General features: G+C 46.1%; 1 protein-coding gene across 1 annotated transcript in view; it reads left to right on the top strand.

Moving 5' to 3' along the window:
• The window catches only part of LOC147897604 (pleckstrin homology (PH) domain-containing protein), a 185,759-nt gene that overhangs the window by 56,274 nt on the left and 109,221 nt on the right, over nt 1-20,264 (top strand). The window contains exons 13-16 of the mRNA XM_087380060.1: nt 1,423-1,518; nt 1,706-1,773; nt 19,781-19,901; nt 19,987-20,199. Of these exons, the coding sequence (XP_087236186.1) occupies nt 1,423-1,518; nt 1,706-1,773; nt 19,781-19,901; nt 19,987-20,199 (498 nt within the window). The remainder of the gene's footprint in view (nt 1-1,422; nt 1,519-1,705; nt 1,774-19,780; nt 19,902-19,986; nt 20,200-20,264) is intronic.

The following is a 20,264-nucleotide window of genomic DNA, read 5'->3' as shown; positions in this document are numbered from 1 at the left end:
ATAAATTTTGGCTTGATGCTGTAATGTGTGCCAACTATGTGCTGAATAGATCACCTACACGGGCATTAAAGACTATCACACCTTATGAAGCATGGAAAGGCAGGAAGCCTTCACTTTCACACATAAAAGTTTTTGGGTGTCTTGCATATGTTCATGTACCATCTCAGCTGAGACATAAGCTTGATGACAAGGCAATCAAATGCATATTCATTGGTTACAGCCAAGAGAGCAGAGGGTATCGGTTATATCAACCAAATACTGGGAAGATTATTGTCAGTAGAGATGTGATCTTTGCTGAACATTCAGCTTCTCCTCTTGTGGACTGCAAAGCAAAGCCAGATAATTACATGTTTGATGCCTTTGAATCTTGGTTACCTCTGCCATCAACAGAAGAGGATTTTGAGCAGCAACATGAGCCTCCTGCAGGCCCTCCACTAAGCAATAATCAGCCACACCCTCATGCTGATTTGCAGGTTACTCTTCCGGCACAGAATGATCCCATTACTCATGATGCAGTCATTGAAGAAAGAGCTGTCAATAGACAGCAAAGGCAAGTTCCCAGATGGCTTCTGGATACATTGAGGGACAGCAAACAAGATCAGCCTTTTGCTGCCCGGACAAGATCAGGGAATAGACAGCATGGTCACTTTCTTGAGTTTGCACTCCTTGCTACAGCTTGCAATGAAGAGCCTTTGTGCCATAAAGATGCTTTTGACAGCAAAGAGTGGATGGATGCAATGAAAGTTGAGTTGCAATCTATTGCCAAAATTGACACATGGGAATTAGTAGATCTCCCACCTGGCAAGCATGCCATGGGAACGCGGTGGGTCTACAAATTAAAAAGGAAATCTGATGGCAGCCTTTACACTTGGTTCCCTTTGTTACATGATCTGACATTCCTTGTACATTCATAGGTGGCTATATCCTTTTGGATGAACATGTGCCACCATGACTAAAAATTACCAGGTATTCTGAGACGTTTCCAGAGTACTTACAGCCCATCGCATGGAGGGGGGTTTGTAGGCCATCTTCTGGTGGTTCTAGTGATGCCCTATAGGCCATGGTATGTGCCTTGTAGGCATAAGTGTAGGCACTTATAGTGTTAGTGCCTTCTAGGCCACATAGGACACTTAGTCCTATGTGACACCTAGGACACTTAGTCCTAGGTTTTGGTACAAGTACTTTGTACTTGTGTTTTCTTCATTTTATCTAAGATTTGATGTGACTGCTCTATCGACTCGTCTTGTACGTGCACTCTCTCTCTCTCTTCGTTTCGTACCTTCAATAATAATATAAAATTGAAGTGCATGTGTATGTATTTATTTGCTTATTGGAATTTTCTCAGATTTTGAGATGATAACAAGATACATTCCATTTTGATGTTCTCTTTGGTGGGTGCATGTTGGCGTCAATCAAAATCAGTATCTAAAGTCTAGCATCAATAACGTGGTGGAATTTTTTCAAAGTAGTAGTGCAGTTAGCCAAACAGTTGCTCTAGAGACAGCAGCTGCTTTACAGGTACATTTAGCAAACTTATTTGTCTCTCTCTCTCTCTCTCTCTCTCTCACACACACACACACACACACACACACACACACACACACACACGTGCGCGCGCGCACATGCCTTCTTGCATATTTACATGAGATCTTGGATTATGAGAGTCAAAATATCATATTTAAATTTGTTATCCCATTTCTTACAGGTGACATTAGATGAAGTGGCACGTAGCGCTCAACAGCAGCTTAATGAAGCTTTAAAAGAGAAACCAAGGTGAGTGTAGTCTTAAGTAGATGAAGATGTAAAGGCTCCTGTTGCAATATGTAAGCATTTTCTTTTTGCCCTAAAAAAAAGTAAGCATCAAAGGTTTCTACAATTCTTCTAAGCAATAATTAATGGAGTGACGAATTATAGATAATGTGGATCGCAAGAGATATGAAAGAGTAGGAGACCCCTATATCAAGGAATGGGTGAGGAATGCCAGTGGTTCATCAATGTCGCAAGCTAACTAGCATCTTCCCTCGTGGGGTTTGGGAAAAGAAGGGGAGTTTTGCATGGACTTTGAAAAAGTGAGTTTTTCGTTTCTTATATTCATGGATGAACACGGACCCCATCCTTGGTTTATATTTGATTTTAAATCTTTTTCCATCCTTTTTAAAATAAAGAGTGATATATTCTATTCAAAACAAATCATACAACAGGTGGGAGAGAAAGTACTCTATCCCTAGCCTCAACAATGTGGCAAAAAAGCCATGGTGGTGGACGAAAATGCCACGACATCCCAAAAGGGGTCAAATGAAAAAACAAGGAGTAGTCCCATGTCCTCATGAAGGATATAAGTCTCCCACGAGCTGCCAATGAGGTGCCTGTACACCGCTCCCACTGACTCCTGAGAGTGAAGATAATCTCCGCCCAAATGGAAGCGAGAGTGTCAGCCTCCGAACATAAATGGCCCCCAAGGACAAAAGAACATCGCGAACACCATATCCGCCATAGGGTAATGCTCGAAATGATCTCCCAGGCTGACCCTGCAGCTGAAGTAGGCAGGGAATCCTGAGCTGGTGCAGGTACCAAAAGCAAATCCTGTGGCTCCATGATGCTGGCCTCTGTGGGACCCCGTTTCTGGCGACGCTGCATGAAGAAACTGTCGTCTCCTGGCTTTGACTCAAAGAGAGTAAAGGCTCCAGATCCTCTCCCCCAAAGGGCAGCACCCCATGTCAAGAGAAAACACTCGGATGTAACATATGAGAACAACCTGAAGATACCTGTCCAGACCACTCTAGAGCTGAGGCAGCTCCATAAACAATGCTTACTAGATTCCTTTTCAAGCTGACAACGCATGCACAAGGAGGGTCTACCCATCTGCTGAAGCCAAGTACCCACAGGTATGCCTCTATGTATAGTGAGCCAAAGAAAGTAGGAGACTTTCCTGGCTCTATTGATGCCCCAAAAGTGAGGCATGTAGCTCAACAAGAGCTTTGCAGTAAGTCCCTGTGCGCGCCAATGCTGGGAGGCAGATGGTAGGTGATGAGAGTCTCTCTGTTGAAGCCTGTAACCTGCCCTCGTCGAGTACTGGAAAAAGGAAAGAGGACGATCGCCTGCCACCGGAGCAGGCCATGCCCACTCACCTGGGTCCCAGTCACGCTCCGCAAGAGGTCGACCCTGAAAAATCCAAAGTCTCCATCTAATATCCTCTGCAATGGTCGACCTGGAAGGATCTGTGGCCCATTCCTTACCCAGGCAGCCAATGACCCTGACTCTCTACCAAAGGAGCTCCTGCCGATCCAGGGGCCGAGTGGGATACAATCTGTGAGAGGAGTCTGCCTCAAAATAGATAAACGGTGCCGGTCCTAAACAAACTCCGATGCATAGCCCAGCCTCACTAAAACAACCTGACCAAGTAGAGATGGGGTGAACATAGGCAAGATCTGTGAGTATATCCCTCCACTGCTGAGGAATAGCTCTCATGATCAGTAATCTGGTAGCAGCAATCTGTCTAAGTGGCCCGTGTCTATCTCTGATCACCTCCTCTGACAACTCCACACCTCCTCTGAACCAATCTCCAACTGTCACAACCCCCTGAGCATGCCAACTGGCCAAGGGAGTCCTAAGTTCTGTACCAAGGGGAGATCCCTGATATCGAACCGGGGGGTTATGGTAAAGTGGCTGTTGGGCAATTTCCTCTCTGGAGGAGGGAACTGCTCTGATGAGGTGCTGTCGAAAAAGATCCCAGATCTGAATAAGTCTTTTTACCAGTGGCGAGGAAGGCTGAGAATGCTGGTTCGCCAGGAAGATCCAATTGACTCTACCTGCCCACTGGCCTGCTGCTCTAGGGGTGCACTGATGAATCCCATGCAGTAGGAACTGCTTCCACGGCTGATCTCCTGGAGTCAAACCTCTAACAAGAAGTTTGACTAAAAGGGCTCTACTCTGCATCTTCGGATCAAGAACCCCAAGTCCTCCGTGTGAGGAGGGTAAAGTAATAGTATCCCATGAAACGCTGGCCCTAGTGTCCTCAGAACCATCACCACCACTCCACAAAAAATTCCGAAGAAATCTCCTCACCTGGCGAATCGAGTCAGCATGAAAGCACCAACATGACGCAACGTACCACATAGTCACAAGTAGAACTTGGTTGAGTACTAGCGTTCTTTCGGCCAAAGAAAGTCTAGCTATACTCCAGTAGGCTAGCTTCCTCTGAATACTCTCAAGAACTGGGGCAAACTGTTGCGTCGGGGACACCTCAATGCCAACTTGGAAGCCTAGATATCTCGTGGAGGTGCCTCTGGGTATCCACGCAAAGCCTCTGTCTCCTCCCCATGCTGGGGTATCCTGCTGAGCTCCAGTCCAGATGCCTGTTGATTTGTTCCAATCGACAAGTCCCCCTGAGGCTAGGCAGAACTTGTCAATTGAGTCCGCAGCAGTAGCAAGACTATATGCATCTCCTCTGACTGTCAGTGCCGTGTCATCAGCAAACTCAGTGTCCTGAAGCTCCTGCTCCTGCCGGATAGGCAGATGAAGGCCCAAAGTGCCATGACTGGTAGCCTGCATAAAGTATCCCATAGCCTCCGCTACGAAAAGGAAAAGGTAAGGTGCAAGCGGACATCCCTGTCGTACTGATCTGGATAGCTGAAAAGCTGGTCCTCTGCCTCCACAGACCACCAACCTGCTAGAAGAATTAGAGTAAAGTGAGGAGACTCAAGAAATCCATCTATCACTGAAGCCTAGCCTCCTCATAGTGCCCTCCAAGAAACCCCAGTCCACCCTGTCATAAGCCTTCACAAAATTGAGAAGAAGAACTGCAATCTCCTGCTGACTCTCCTGCGCCCAGTGAGTGGCCTCCCAAAAGGTGAAGATGTTATCCAAGATACTCCGATCTTGGACAAAACCTGTCTGAGTAGCTCTGATGATATCTGGCAGCAAAGGCTTTAAGCGAAGAGCCAAGGTCTTCGCTAGGATCTTGTAGGCTGTCCCTAGAAGTGTAATGGGTCTCCAATTGCGTAGGACTGTCTTGTCACCCCCTTTCGGGATGAGACAAATCAAACCTGTGCATAATGTCTCGCCCAAAGATCCTGTATTGAGAGCCTCTGAAAAGGCAGAGAGTAGATGAGGCCCAATCGTATCCCAAAGAGCTTTGAAAAGAAGTGGCGACAAACCGTCCTCCCCTAGGCATCTATCTCTGGGCAGCTCATGTAACGCATCCGTGATCTCCAGGCATCCAAAACAAGCTCATCCTGTCTGAGACCATCTGGGGGACATGGCTCCAAATCTCCTCTCTGGCTCTGATCATCTCCTCGGTGACTGGATCGGCAGTGTAAAACGTGGAGTAGAAATCGGAAGTGATCTCAACAAGACGGTGAGGGTCCGTCTGAAGATACCCGACTTCATCCACAAGTCTACGAAGGCTGTCCGAAGAGTATCTCTGACCCACTGCCCTGAAAAACTCTCTAGAGTATCTATCCCCCTTCTGGATCCAGAACGTCTGCTGGGAGTAAAACCTGAATTGGGCCCTCCTGGCCTGAATCTCCTCTAGCCTCTCCTGAGCCTCCGAAAGCTGCCCTCTGATGAAAAGAGAATGAGGAAAACTCTGAATCAATCTCTGAAGTCTGGATACCTCCGCTCTTGCGTTCTGATCTCTGATTCTGAGCTTTTCCTTCTCCTCTTTTTCCCTCAACTGGCAGGCCATGTTGACTCTAGCCAAAGCCCTCTCTACCCACATCAACCAGCCCTAATCCACAGTAGTGTCCTCTGACAACCAAGCCCCTCTCAACCGTTCCACGAACTCTGCGTCTTGAAAAACAAGGTACGGAACTCTCACAGAGCCTGTGCTCTCCAAACGAGAGGTAGGGAGAATCTGCAATAGGACTGGAGCATGGTCAGATAAAACATAACTCGGGTGGATCCCAATCTGTCCTCCTCTGGCCTGGCCCCATTGGCCAACATAAAACTTGTCAAGTCTGACCAAAGAAAGAGAGCCATGGAAAACCCCAGACCAAGAGAACTGAAGACTGTCAGCCAAGTGACGAAAGTCGTCCAATCGAGCTGCATCGTGAAGTCCAGCGTGCAAAACAAAACTAGCCCACTCCACTCTCTCCCTGTCAGAAAGGCCACCCTCTATCTGGCCCGACTTGTCTTCAGAGAATTCAACCATGTTGAAATCTCCTCCAACAATCCAGGTGTCGGCCTGAGGAAGGGACTCTCTGAGCTGTCTCCAAAAAGCACGTCTGTGGGTTGGATCCGTGGGGGCATACACATTGAGAACACCAACTGCTGTGCTCTTAATCTGAAGAATAACATAACATGCCATGCTTTCCACTAGTGTACCCTCTTGGGTGATCTCTGAAGCCCACCTGGCTGAAACTGAAATTCAAACTCCTCCCCTCGTGCCATCCGTTGGGCTCCAATATGTCCGGCTCTGTCCTCTGAGTAAGGATCTGTATGTGTCAATCCTGTCCTAGGAGAGCTTATGCTCCTGGATAAGCACAATGTCTGGAGGGGACCCTGAGGAAATAAACCGAAGGGAGTCCCTAAACAACTGCAATCTAGGAACACCTGATCTACGACCATTTGCATCTGAGGTAAATCTGCGGCCGTTCAGTCCTTTCACATTCCATGAAATGATGGACAACCTAGACATCGGATGGAAGTGAGGGGGTGCTAGTGGCATCGACACAAATCTCTCTCTCTGACGGTGCAATCCAAAGTCGGTCTCTAATCAAATTCCAAATCTGCCCCAACTCATGTAAAATGGCCCCATCCAAGGGAATAGTACTCTGGCGCGAACCGAGGAGCTGAAAGTCAAACCAACCAGCACTCCTGGGCACATCAAAATCTCCCTGAACCTCAAAGAACAAAAATAGAAAGGCCCTGCCACCGAAGCGAGGTCGGAGAGTCCTAGGGCATGAATGAATCTGCAAGCCGACAATAGAGTGAACCGGTGAGAACTGAGTCATGCTCATGAGTTGTCTAGCAATCTTGCTGTCAAGTAACTCAGCTGTTCGCTCCCCCGAGATCGAAAGTTGCCTGCGGAGAAACGAAGAATATGCCCCTCTCTCGAAAGAGTAACAGATCCCAAGTACTCCTCTACCTCCTCTGACCGTTGGCAAAACACCGGGAGAAGTTCCAATCGGGTGAGAGAGTCTGTGGTAACCCCTCGAACCAAGAAGGGCCAAAACTCAACGGGCAGATCTCTATCAACCATCTTGGGGTCAGGTCTAGGAGCCAAAAGAGCTGAAAAGGGCTGAGCCGTCCTAACTCTGCTCTTGGAATAGGTGAGAGGAAGAGAAAGAATCTACGACGAGGTGCCTGTCAGCGTGGGTGATTGATAATCTCGCTCAATCTCATCTGCTAGGATCTCCCAATCCTCACGCCTGTCTGGGTACTGAGCGAAATCTGTGAATGACTCGCAAAAGATGTGGATAAACCAGGAGTGAAAAGCTGTGAGGACAAGGCTGTATTGGGAGGGGTGTCTAAAAGGACGCTCCGCATAGCAACAAAGGAAGGTACTGCACGACGGGGAAGAGAAAGAGGTCTCGAGGGAACTTCGTACAAGTGCATGAGATCTTGAAACGGGCTCTGACTCTGACCTATGCCGTCCTAACTCTGCTCTTGGAATAGGTGAGAGGAAGAGAAAGAATCTGCGACGAGGTGCCTGTCAGCGTGGGTGATTGATAATCTCGCTCGATCTCATCTGCTAGGATCTCCCAATCCTCACGCCTGTCTGGGTACTGAGTGAAATCTGTGAATGACTCGCAAAAGATGTGGATAAACCAGGAGTGAAAAGCTGTGAGGACAAGGCTGTACTGGGAGGGGTGTCTAAAAGGACGCTCCGCATAGCAACAAAGGAAGGTACTGCGCGACGGGGAAGAGAAAGAGGTCTCGAGGGAACTTCGTACAAGTGCATGAGATCCTGAAACGGGCTCTGACTCTGACCTATGTCGTAAAATACCACTCTCTCAATCGACTGCTGGGAAGAGGCATCCATCACTGTAACAGCAGCCTGAGCAGTCTCCTGCTGGATAACTGTCTCAGGAACAAATAACTGAACCTCCGGGGTAGTAGCGTCAAGAGTCATCAAATCCTGAGCTACAGTCTCCTGCACAGTGTCATGACCTGCCTGCGGATGGTCCTTTGCATCTCCCCTTTCCGGGGTCTCCTGCACAAGTGTCTCGACTCCCTGGGCTACTGTCTCTTGCACAGTGTCATGACCTGCCTGCGTATGGTCCTCTACATCTCCCCTTTCCGGGGTCTCCTGCACATGTCTCTCAATTCTCTGCCAACTCTGAGCTCGTACCTGGGGCTGCTCGTGCTGCTGTCTCTCCCTCTGTCTCCGTCTCCTCCGAGCTCTCCGTGAAAGCTGTGCCACTGGGGGCACCTCCAAGTCCTCTGAGTCCACTGGAGACTCTCCCAGAGGAGTCTCCTCTCGCTCTGTAGAATGAGTCGAAGTAGGCTCAGGGACCCCTGAAGGCTGAACTGTAGGCTCTGGGTCACCCGTAGGATGAGATGGAGTCCCTGAACGAGGCCGACGACTAGGGCAATCCCTAATAAAGTGACCTCTCTTCCGACAGAAAAGACACTGATCAGGAAGACCCTCGTACAAAACCCTTTGCTGAATCTAGACCCCATCTCCCGTGGAGTACGAAATCAAAGTAGGCAAAGGTCGAGGAGGGGGGAACTCTGAAGTGAGTTTGACTCTCGTAACACCTGTACCAGCAAGTGACTGAGAATAGGAAAGTCTAGCACCTGATGGGATGACTGTACCTACCACACTAGCCATATGCTCCATAGCTCTTCGGGGAAGTAGTACTGAAGTGCTTCCGCCAAGGCCACAAATGGATGACTCTGCTTTGAAACTGAATCGGAGAGCTCATAAGTACTCTTTCAGCCTGCTCTGCAGACTGAAGGCCAAAAGAAAAGTACCCTCTGCCAAGCAATCGGAAAACCGTAACTGAGACACCCAATGAGGCCATGTTGGTGTACACCCAATCACGTAACTGTTGGCCTCTACCGGGTAGAAAGCCAATGATATGCGTCAAACGAAAACCCTCCTCTGCCGCCTCAATCATCTGCACAATGTCGGGAGGAAAAGAAACTGTGACTTCAATCTCCTCAGGTTCGGCGACGGGAGTGGCATTAGTGCCCTCCATTGTCTCAGCTTGCGTTGTCCTGAGGGGAGGAGCTACCTCTGCAGAAAATACCCACCAAGAACTCGCAACCAACCACTAGTGAATCCCCAAGAACTTGGTTGAATGCCCCAAACTTCAGCCTGCATGGGATAGCAAAATGAGGATCAAACCCAAGCCTGAAACAGTCCGTTCAATGCTGAAGCAGAAAATCCGCCAATGCCCTGGAACCACGAGCAGCAACAGCCCCGGAGAGGGCCCTGATGCAGCCCAGCCTGAAGCGCAAAGGGGGCAGCAACAGCCTGAATGGCGGCGACGGGCTGGCGGCCTGGCTGGCGACCTGAAGGCGGCGGCCTGGCTGGCGACCTTTTCCATCCTTTTTCCCTTATGGACTTGACCATGGACTTTGCCATCAAGAGAAGGCTCATGCGTTGGTAAAGCATTTCATTCCAAATTCTAGTTGTTAATATTAGTAATAATCTGAAATTTGGACAGCCATTGGTCTTCTTTGAATAAATCTCTTTGCATGGTTTTGGAATGTCATCCACTGGATTTCAAACCTACTAGAAAGATTCTGGACTTAATCCAAGGATACATAGTTGTTGCTAGGGTATTAAGGTTATCCGTTGCCAAAGTTCCCAAACTATGTTGGTTCTCGGTCTGTACCACACTAAGTTGAGTCATCGGCTTGAACCAAATCTGGTCATGGCTTGGAAAAGGTCTGGTCATGGCTTGGAGAATGGCTTGGTCACAAGCAACCTCCTTCACCCTCTATTTTCCAGCATTTCTTCGCATATAGAACCTCTTCGAAGAATAGTCAAAACTACCTTCGAAGTTCAAATATGGTCTAAAAGGCTATGACTGCACACAGGTACATCATCAAGGAATAGAATGACAAACTTTCCCAGATATGGAGGAAACATATCACTCATATCTGTTGGAACGTAGCAGGTGCATTTGTGAGTCTAAATGGTAAAAACTAAAAACTCATAATGTACAAAACCCTATCTTAGGGGCATCTTCCTCCCTAATGCGAATCTTATGGTATGCCATACGTACATTAAGCTTGGTGTAATACACTGCACCGTGTAAGCGATCTATAGGGGCATCTTCCTCCCTAATATGGATCTTATGGGTACATTAAGCTTGGTATAATACACTGCACCGTGTAAGCGATCTATCAGATCATCTATCCTAGGCAAAGGACATTTATTTAAGCCGAAACAGGGTCTCCGGACCACCATTTGGAAGAGTCCACAAATGAGCATTTCAATGGCTCCCAGCAGCCGAGGCTGAGGGTTCACAGGTAATGCACAGAGGTGCTGTCCTCCACATGGAGAGTTATGATACCACCAAGGAGTCCGTACCGTGCAAGAGTTATGAGAGGACATATTCAAGAGTTATGACACCACCATGGAGTCGTTGCAAGTAGAGAAGCCAAAGCATCACCGAAAGATGGTGAATCTCCTGACACAATGGATGGTTTGGAGACATGAAAGAGTGAGCTCTTATCCTCAAGGAGAGGCATGTATTGATGGAGAGAGGGCAGAATCAGGACTGCCAGTGATCAGGGGAGAAAGGGGGGATCAACATCCATATGGAGAGGAGAAAAGAGTGTGAGAGAAGAGAGGCTTGAGCTGATGTATTGGGGATTCTTGGTGAGTGATCTCTGTACCATCCAAGAGATGGACCTGTGTACTTTGGGCGGTTTGGTAGTCCACTTCCTGTCCTATTTCTCCCTAGTATGCGTATCCTTGTTGTAGTTCTTACCAGATGAGCATTGATTTTTCTGTGTTTTCCATTCCATTTCTTCTTTCTGTTCCGTTCCGCACTTGCACCATCACCGGCACTACAGTCCACTCTGCAACCGTTCCCTAGTTGCACCATCACCATGCGACCCATTGCACCGTCACTTTTTCTGCTGCATGGCTTTCTAGACCCCTACACCTTTTTCTGGCCTTCTCTGACCTACTGTTGCACCAGACCTGAACCACTCTATTGCACAGACATTTGCTGCACCCTTCAGATCTGCTCCGGGTGCTACTATGCACCCGTACAAGCTCCATAGAGCCTGTTGTACAGGTCCGACCTGTCCAGTAGGTCCAAAGAGTTCCTGTTCCGACTCTGCAAATTCGGCTTTACTGTCATGAGCTCCAGCCTCTTTCTTGTGCTGTATATTCTGACCACTCCTACATGCTGCCATGTGGCAGCGTTCCACTCCTTGTACAGTTGCCCATGTGACATCTAACCTTTGCTGGTATACCTTCCCTATGCTCTCCTCATTTGGGGGCTCACAGAGGAGGGTGACCTAAACTCCAAGACTCTCTAACACATCATGGGTTATCCCCATACGACGCTCCATTAAGTCCATGAAGAAGCCCTTTGGAACAAGTCGGAGTTGTTTTTGTTCGTTGGTCTTTCAACGTGCAGTTCCTTCTCCTCCAAGTCCAGTCCCGTGCAAGAGAACCACGCTGATACACAGTTCCAATCTTGGTTATCACAGGACCATGGCACCACCGTCTTTGGTCATTGAGCAATCCTGGTGCGAACATCGTCCAGCTATCCTCCTTGCACTGGAGTCTTCCAAGCACGTGAGATTCCTCTTGTAGAAGCAAAGGCACTAGTTCTTGGAACATCACTGATGCTGACCACTGCCATGCAATCATGGTTGTAACAAAACTCTTGTAGCTATTGGGAAGCATGCCTAGCAAGAACCTAGCCATCCTTGGTGAATTTGACTTCTGACCAACTATTGAGAGTTGATCCCTCACTACCTTCATCTTGGTGATGTGTTCCGTGAACCGAGTCCCCTTCCTCAATGTGCATGCTTTGTCTCGAGATCAAGAATCCCCCCATCGTTGTTCATCTCGTACTGTTCTTTAGGATGGCCCATGCACAAAATGTATTTGTAAGCTGAATGTGCAGCCGTGCCATGATAATGGTAAGGGCCTTTGCATCACATAGTTCCCAATTCCCATTGCAATGGGATGGGCCTGTGTCATCACTCCAATGGCACTTGTGGTAGCCTTTGACTTTGGTTCTACTCCTATAGTGATTTCCTAACTAATTCAAGCCACCAAATGGCTTCGGATCTTCATCTTCCACAATGGGTACTTACTTCCGTCAAGCTTACCTGATACCCGAAGTTTGGCATGGGTAGTTAAGTAGCTGCCACGATGAGAAAATGAAGGGCTTAGGGAGAGTACAATTGTCCGAATTTGAGTCTCCCTCTTTCTTGTAAGGGCACATATTTTCAGACGTAGAGTCGATTTCTTTGAGGTTTTCCTTTCCCAAGGTTCTCGCCTTCGAGCTCCCTAAACTTGTGAATTTCCTTCAAGGCTTTGATACCATGTTAGAGACGAGAGGATGGTGGAGGCTTCTTGCTAAGGCCAAAGCTCCCCGTGGACAGACAAGATAGTGCCCAGGAATCACACAGTATCAATCTCAAATCTCACTCTTTCCGTGGTGTGTACGAGTGTATAAGTGCAGACAGTAAATGAACTGTGCAAGAGAGAGATGTAGAAAAATCAATATATGTTATTTGTCCAATGTGAACCTAATCATATACCAAAGATCTGTATACTGTGCCACCCTTCTATCAGCAAAGTGCTGACTAGATGTGGACCTATTCACTCAGAACCTATTCTCCTATCTCCTTCTGACACCTCCAAAACACTTGGCCTACATTGCTCTCCTAGAGCCTTACCATGATAATGGTAAGGGCCTCTACATCACAAAGTTTCCAATTCCCATTGCAATGGGATTTGCATGTGTCACCACGCCAACGGTATTTGTGGTAGCATTTGGCTTTGGCTCCACTTTTGTAGTGATTTTCCAACTGATCCGAGCCACCAAATGGCTTAGGATCTTCATCTTCCACACTGGGTACTTACTTCCATCAAGCTTACCTGATTGCCGAAGTTTGGCATGGGTAGTTAGCAGCTGCCACGATGAGAAAATGAAGGGCTTAGGGAGTGTACAATCGTCCAAATCTGAGTCTCCCTCTTTCTTGTAAGGGCACCTGTTTTTCAGACGTACGTAGAGTCGATTTCTCTAAGCTTGAACCTAGGTCTTCCTTTCCCAAGGTTCTTGCCTTCGAGCTTCCTAAACTTGTGAATATCCTTCAAGGCTCTGATACCATGTTAGATGGTTGAGGCTGCTTATTAAGGCCAAAGCTCCCCGTGGATAGACAAGATAGTGCCCAGGAATCACAGTGTCATCTCAAATCTCGCTCTTTCCGTGGTGTGTACTAGTGTATAAGTGCAAGCAGTAAATGATCTGTGCAACAGAGAGATGTAGAAAACGTAATATATATTATTTATCCGGATGTGAACCTAATCATATACCAAAGATCTTTATAGTGTACCACCCTTCTATCAACAAAGTGTTGACTAGGTGTGGACCTATTTACTCAGAACCTATTCTCCTATCTCCTTGTATTAGGTTTTGCTTTAGTCTCATAGATGCATGGGTCTTTAGCAGACTTTAATAAACTTTATTTCTTTCTTTCTTTCTTGTGGCACCTCTAAAACACTTGGCCTGCATTGCTCTCCTATAGATTCTGTGGGCCTTGTAGTGGTACCCTGCAATTACGCCTTCCTGCTGCTCCCTTGGATAGCCGATAATAAGGTAGTGCTTGCTACTGAATCCTTGACCTCGTTGCTACTGTGAAGGCTGCTAGAAACATGGTGGAGAAAGAAAGAAAGAAAGAAACTATTATTATCGTCCTCTGGGGGCCTGAAATCGACCCATGGGACCCAATGGAATGTTACAAAAAGTCTCCTTCTTTGAAGAAGGGTGGAGTGGACAGCTAGCATGTTGCTACCTGTGTAATACATTGGTCACGGTATGCAAGGACCTTGGTAATGTAATTGCCCAAGGCTGCGAGGTGAGGATGGGAAAGCAAGCTCTCCAAACTGTTGTGATGCTGCGTGACATTGCTGAGAGAGAGAGAGAGAGAGAGAGAAGGTTAGGGTGTGTGGAAATGATACTCAAATGAAGACATGAAGAAGGCTTTCATTTAATTCATCAAGTATGACATGATAAGTGAAGTACAAGCCTTATATAGGCTGAGCACACACACACACACACGTACCAAGTGTATATGGGATAACTCCCAGAGTGACACGTGGCACTCACACATGACTCACCTACATGAACTAGTACTAGAACTTCTAGTACTACACACCAACACATCACATCACCACACTCTTTGGCTATGATATTTCCAACACCCCCCCTTCAGAGCAAAGAGTGTGAGACCCAACACGCAAGAGTAGACCGATCCCCCCTCCACCGCAATACTGCAAAGAGCAAGTCCAACTATCCAACACCTCCCGTGTGATAGTGACTTCTCAGTAAGCTTGCGACCGGCAAGGGCAAACCATCACTCATCACCCCCCCTTACTCTGAACTGGGTAGTTTTGTAAAAATTAATGAGTTTCATTGAGATATGGAATCTCTTTCTGGCATGTATGAGCACGATAGTTATTTCAGTTGTATTTATCAATAGGTCCTGGTTGGGGCATGCCTAGATGAACTAGGTTGTTCAAGTTTAAGGGGAAGAAAAAATCAAGATCAACATTCTATTCAAAATTGTCTCTTGTTTCGGAAGGGCAAACTCAACTATACGCTCAAAACATAAACAAAAAGTTTGCTTCTAGTGTCATGACATCCCTTATGCTGCTGTTCAACGAACGTTGGCTTGATTAAGGAAGAATCCTATTGGCCACAGTTGCATACTGATGTTGATCATAACTTTCGAGAGTGTTAGGAATGCCGAGTTGATAAAGTGGAACACTTGAGACAAGCAAGCCACCATTGGGAATCCAAGATAAGAAATGGCGTTGGAATTCAGAGGATTTAGAATGCACGTAGTAGCTCACAAACTCGAAGACAAGCTTTCACATGTGATATAAAGTATGAAAGCACAGCAACGAACATAGGCATAGCTATACTAAGATGACCAATACAAAACTCTTTTTAATAACAAAAAAAAATCTACTAGACTGCTCAGCTCTACACACTTGTTGCAGCTCACAAGAGGTCCAATCAACTCGATATAGAGCCGAGATTGAAATCTTGAATGTTTTTTGACCCACAGACATGTAAGAAGGCCACACAGGCCGAGATGTCCTGCACTATAGAATGAGCACACAGCTCCAGTGAATGGCTACACACGCCTTTGCAAGTAGAAGTCACCTCTAGTCGGGTCGAGGCTCATATAGAAGCAAGTTCATCGCTTATGCACAGCTGTACGAACCGCCATAGAGACCGACCATCAGTTGCCAGCATATGTGTTTCAATAGAGCTTGCCCACCTGCTTCATGCCGTCTCCACATTGCTGCCGAAAGTCATCACCTTCCGACTCTTATGGAGCTCACAACTCGTCAGAGAGATGGAAGGAGCTAGAACCCTTAAAACCGCCACCATGTCGAAGTATGCATGCACAAATGCCAAGTGGCTGACCACCACTGCCACCTTGGATGACCCTACAAAGTTTACCATACCAAGATATACTAATGCTAACAAATGGAAAAACATTTCCATTTTTTTCTTTGTTGCATTGTTGCCGATGGACATGACACCATGCGGGTGGTTGTTGATGGACTGACCAAAATGGCCAGGTTTATTCCTTCAAAAACAACAAAATTTGCCCCATACTTGGCACATGTGTTTGTGGAGGATTGTTTAGACTTTATGGGTTTTTGGGGGATGAGATTGTTAGTCATTGTGACTCTAATTTCGCGAGGCGTTTGTGGTGAGAAGTATTCAAGAAATCAGAAACTAAACTCAGGATGAGTTGATCTAAACATTCGGACCCAGATGGATAGATAAACAAGTTAATCAGGTTCTTGAATATTTTCTTTGTGCGTATGTCTCTCGAAAGCAATCTAAATGGGAAGAGTATCTTTTGATGGCTCAGTTTGTGTATAGCAATGCAAAACATACAACCACTAAACCAAGTTTGTCTTTATGTACCTTTGGTTTGCAAAATATAAAGGTACAAGCTGCTGCTGATTTTCTACAATCACAGCAGGACATGTTGCCATTTACGAAGGAAAACCTTTGCATAAATATGGATAAAGCTCGACGAGCTAGTGAAGTTTATAAGTTATCATCTCATTATTAAAGTTATCCATGTGACTAATAATGCAGCCTATGAGCTGGAATTACGGCCTGATGTAAAAGCACATCTAGCTTTAATTTAAGTCTCCTAAAAGAGAAATTAGACGAGTTGATAACTGATTTTTAGTAGAGGTGATTGTTGCAAGATCTGTTGGTAAGCAGTTTTGTATTAGAGACCTCTTAGAAATAGGGTTGTCCCGAAGCTCTTATCAAATAGAAGGATAGATCTAGAAATGACAATTCTTGGGAGACTGTCGCATCTATGGAGTGATCGTGCCTGATTTATACTTCCTAGCATAGGTGTTTTGTGGTGGGAGAAATGTTTATGACTCCAAAGTCATAGCATGAGTTGGCATTAGTGATGGGTTTAGGCCCAAGAAGTCTTCTGATGTGGCGCCTCCTCGTAGCACTCTATCGCCACTTCCTACACGTTCTACACTAGCTGCAAATTCCACACCTACTACCCCGTGTTGGGTTGCAGTTAGAATTGGCACTCCTCCACCACTTGCAAATCAGGAGGCCCCTTCTCTAATCACTGACCCAACTCTGGTTGCGACCAGTGATGAACGAGTTCTGGTTGCAGCTAGTGATGCTCCTGCTGCTTTAATCATGGCCAGTGATGAACCGGCTTTGGTTGCTGCTAGTGATGCTCTTGATGCAACTTTAGTCATGGCAAAGGATGATGTTCCATTAGATCCCTCTCCAATCCCTAGCCTCGCTTTCAAGCAGTCCCTTTCCACTTGAGTTCTCTAGACCATGCCATTAATCAAGGGGAGGGTTTGGCTCTTGCCTCTTCAGCTCTGTTGCAGGTACGGATCTTATCGACTCCATCGTTGTGCTTGGTTCAAAGGAACTCTTCTCGTCTATGGTGATTTTGCAGAAGCAGAATTTGTGCACTCTAGCTTTGGTGGCGTTATTCTCGGTTTTCCTAACAATAGAGCATCGTCTTCCACATGTTCAGGGATCCTTTCCCTTGTGGGTTTCATTCCTCTCCAATAGTCAACGGATCCTTTGCACAGGAGGAAGGTGTTTTTGCTACTAGGTCAGGTAAGGATTTCCCACTTGCTTCCTTCGACCAATGAGGATTGTTAGCTTGAATATTCAGGGCCTTGGTGTTGTGCCTGATTGCCATCGAAGGCAGCTGATTTGTAATCAGCTTTATTGAGGTGCCTTTGGGGGTCTTATTGGATCGTCTATATTCATGAACACAAGTTGGATGGCAAAGATTGTGCAAAGTTAGGTAAGCTTCCTTTTTGTCATACCTTTTGGTCCCCTGCCTTGGGCACTAGGAGAGTAACCTACATTTTGGTTTTAGATTCTTTTCTTCCCCTTGTGGTTGGATCATTACACCCTCTAGAGCACAATGAATCATACTTTTTAGTTGGGGGGATGTAAGTTTTGGCCTTCTTAACCTCTATGCTCCCAACAATACAGAGCATTGTGTCCTTGTCTAGAAGAAACTTATGTCTTGGGCCCCAATTGCAGACTCATGGATTATTGGAGGTGACTTCAACATGGTAGAGTCGCCTTTAAAATTCAAACGAGGGAAGGGAATGTTGCATTTACGCCTTTGAGAGAGCAGTTTTGGTGCCTTTCTATTCTAGATTAGTGGCAAAGATGCTTGGACGGATGATGCCTTCCACACTCACCTATTCTTGTGGTCAAATAGGAGACATTAGATGCCCATCCATGTACGGATCGATATATTTTATGTTGATGATTACGCATTAGATAGAGGTGGCTCGATATGCATTTCACCAGGACTTTCCACCTTGGATCAATTTCCGGTAAGGTGTTAGAGGAGGAAGAGAAATTGCTCCTTCAATCATTTTCATAGATGAGCTAGACTCCATCATTCTTGAGAGAGAGAAGACCCATGGTGAAATAGAGTGCCAAAATCATATTGTAGCCCTTGGTTCAGATGGATGGTTTGAAGTCTCATTCTCATGTTATTGTCATTGTAGCTACAAATAGTCCTAACAGTATCAACACGATTTCGAAGGTTTGATAGAAAGATTAGATATTGGAGTGCCTGATGAGGTTAGACAATTGGAGGTCCTCCAAGTTTGCGAGACGAACACGAAGCTCTTAGATGTAAGTGGTCAAATGTTTGTTTATAAAACATTAGAGTCAAGAAACATCACATTGGTATTCAAAGAAAAAGGCAAGTGAATATATACATTGAGTGCATGGCACATGCACATCTTTGCTTTCTCTTTGCTTTTGAGCCTATTACAGTTTTGGGTCGTGTGGAGCAATGTTTCTTGACTTCAAGTTGGTATCTAGATTCTAACCCAGATCACATGCCCTTGGATTCATGGAGTATTTGGAGGTGTCCCATTAAGTGGGAGTGGATTCATGCAGGGGGCTGAGAGAAGAGCCTCCCTGTCTTTTTTACATGGTTAGTAATGCCAAGAGGTTTGGACTAAGCCTTAAGGGCTGGAAGCCCCCACTAGAGCTCCTCATTGGGAGATTTCTACTAACATGCAAAATCCTTTTGAGAGACATTGGAAATCCCTCACGAAGGGAAAAATAACTTTTTTTGGGGCTTTTTATTCACGGGGGGATTGCAGTGAACCAGTGGAGATCAAGGCAGCCCCACGTGCCCTAAGGAGTTGTTACTGGTGTCTTCAAAAGGGAGAAAAACACCAACACACATCCACTTCTGGTAATGGAACTACCAACGTTGGATTCATGTCTGACTAAAGTCGGAAAGAGACAAATCAGAATTGTGCATTCAGAGAGACAAATTAGAAATGCAGGGAACTGAGAGAAGAGCCTCCCTTTCTTTTTTTGCATGGTTAGTAATGCCAGTAGGTTTCATCTCACCCTGAATTGCTGGAAGCCCACAGAACTCCTCATTGGGAGAACTTTCAGATTTCTACAAACTTGTAGAAGTCTTTTTGAGAGACTTTGGAAATCCCTCACAAAGAGAAAAATCATCTTTCTTTTTGGCTTTCTATTTATGGAAGGAAATTGCAGTGAACCAGTGGAGATCAAGGCATCCCCCACTTGCCCTCGTTGCCTTTTTGCTAAGGATTCCATTCAGCATTTTGCAGACATGTGATGTTTATCTAGAAGAAGTCTTTTGAGCATTTTTGTATATAGCATCAAGAAAGGTGAGATTTAGGAATATGTACAGGATTCTTGACATGTAGATTTCTTGAGAGGGAAATAACACGCTACTCATCTATAGTCAATACCATGACATGGGGCTGTAAATGTGAGAGCCCCCCCCCCCCCCCCCCCCCCCCCCCCCGCCCCCGCTTCCCGCCCGCCCGTCCACCCTCTTCTCCTCCTTCCGATCAGTATGTGTCTCCATTTTGTGGACTGATAGCTGTGTGTTGCCATGTACTAAAGCTGATGAGATTTCATGATGGAGTCTTCTCTGTTCTTTTCGAGAAGCATCTTTGACTGTTCTTTCCTTGTTGTGGTCTGCAGGGGTGTCTATATCTGTATTTTGAAGCTATGTCTCAGATTGTATCTTGAGGTCTGTTGCATATATAAATTTTCTTTGATTGGAAATGCAGATTTTCTTTGGATCTTAATATTGCTGCGCCAAAAATAACCATACCATCAGAGTTTTACCCTGACGGTGTTCGGCAAAGCAAGCTTTTGCTTGACTTAGGATATTTGACCCTGCAGACAGAGGTTGGGACAAACATAATGCTCCTCTCTTTAATATGCAGTTCTGCAAACTTGATGAGCCTGATGTGGATGCACTGTTTGTATGAAGGAACCAAGAACATCAGAATCTCAAGAGGAGATGGAGTTGTACATGCATTTCAAACTTGGTTTGAGTGATGTGCAAATGTTCTTGATTGATGGAACATTTGATTGGAAGGAACTCCATAAAGTATCCAGTAGCAGTTCTGAAACATGGAGATGTCAAGACAAGAGACTTCTCCCTGTACTTGAGAGATGCGGCATCACTTTGGCTCTGCAACAGGTCTTCAGAACTAAAATTTTGTGTGCCTGATCTTGTATATCTATGCATTTGATCATGTAATGAGT

The sequence above is a fragment of the Dipteris shenzhenensis genome, chromosome 10 (assembly GCF_047967505.1).
Source record: "Dipteris shenzhenensis isolate YYH24624 ecotype China chromosome 10, Dip_SZ_1.0, whole genome shotgun sequence".
Lineage (NCBI taxonomy): Eukaryota > Viridiplantae > Streptophyta > Polypodiopsida > Gleicheniales > Dipteridaceae > Dipteris > Dipteris shenzhenensis.
The sequence above is the reverse complement of the archived record's forward strand: the minus strand, read 5'-3'. Positions and strand labels throughout refer to the sequence as shown.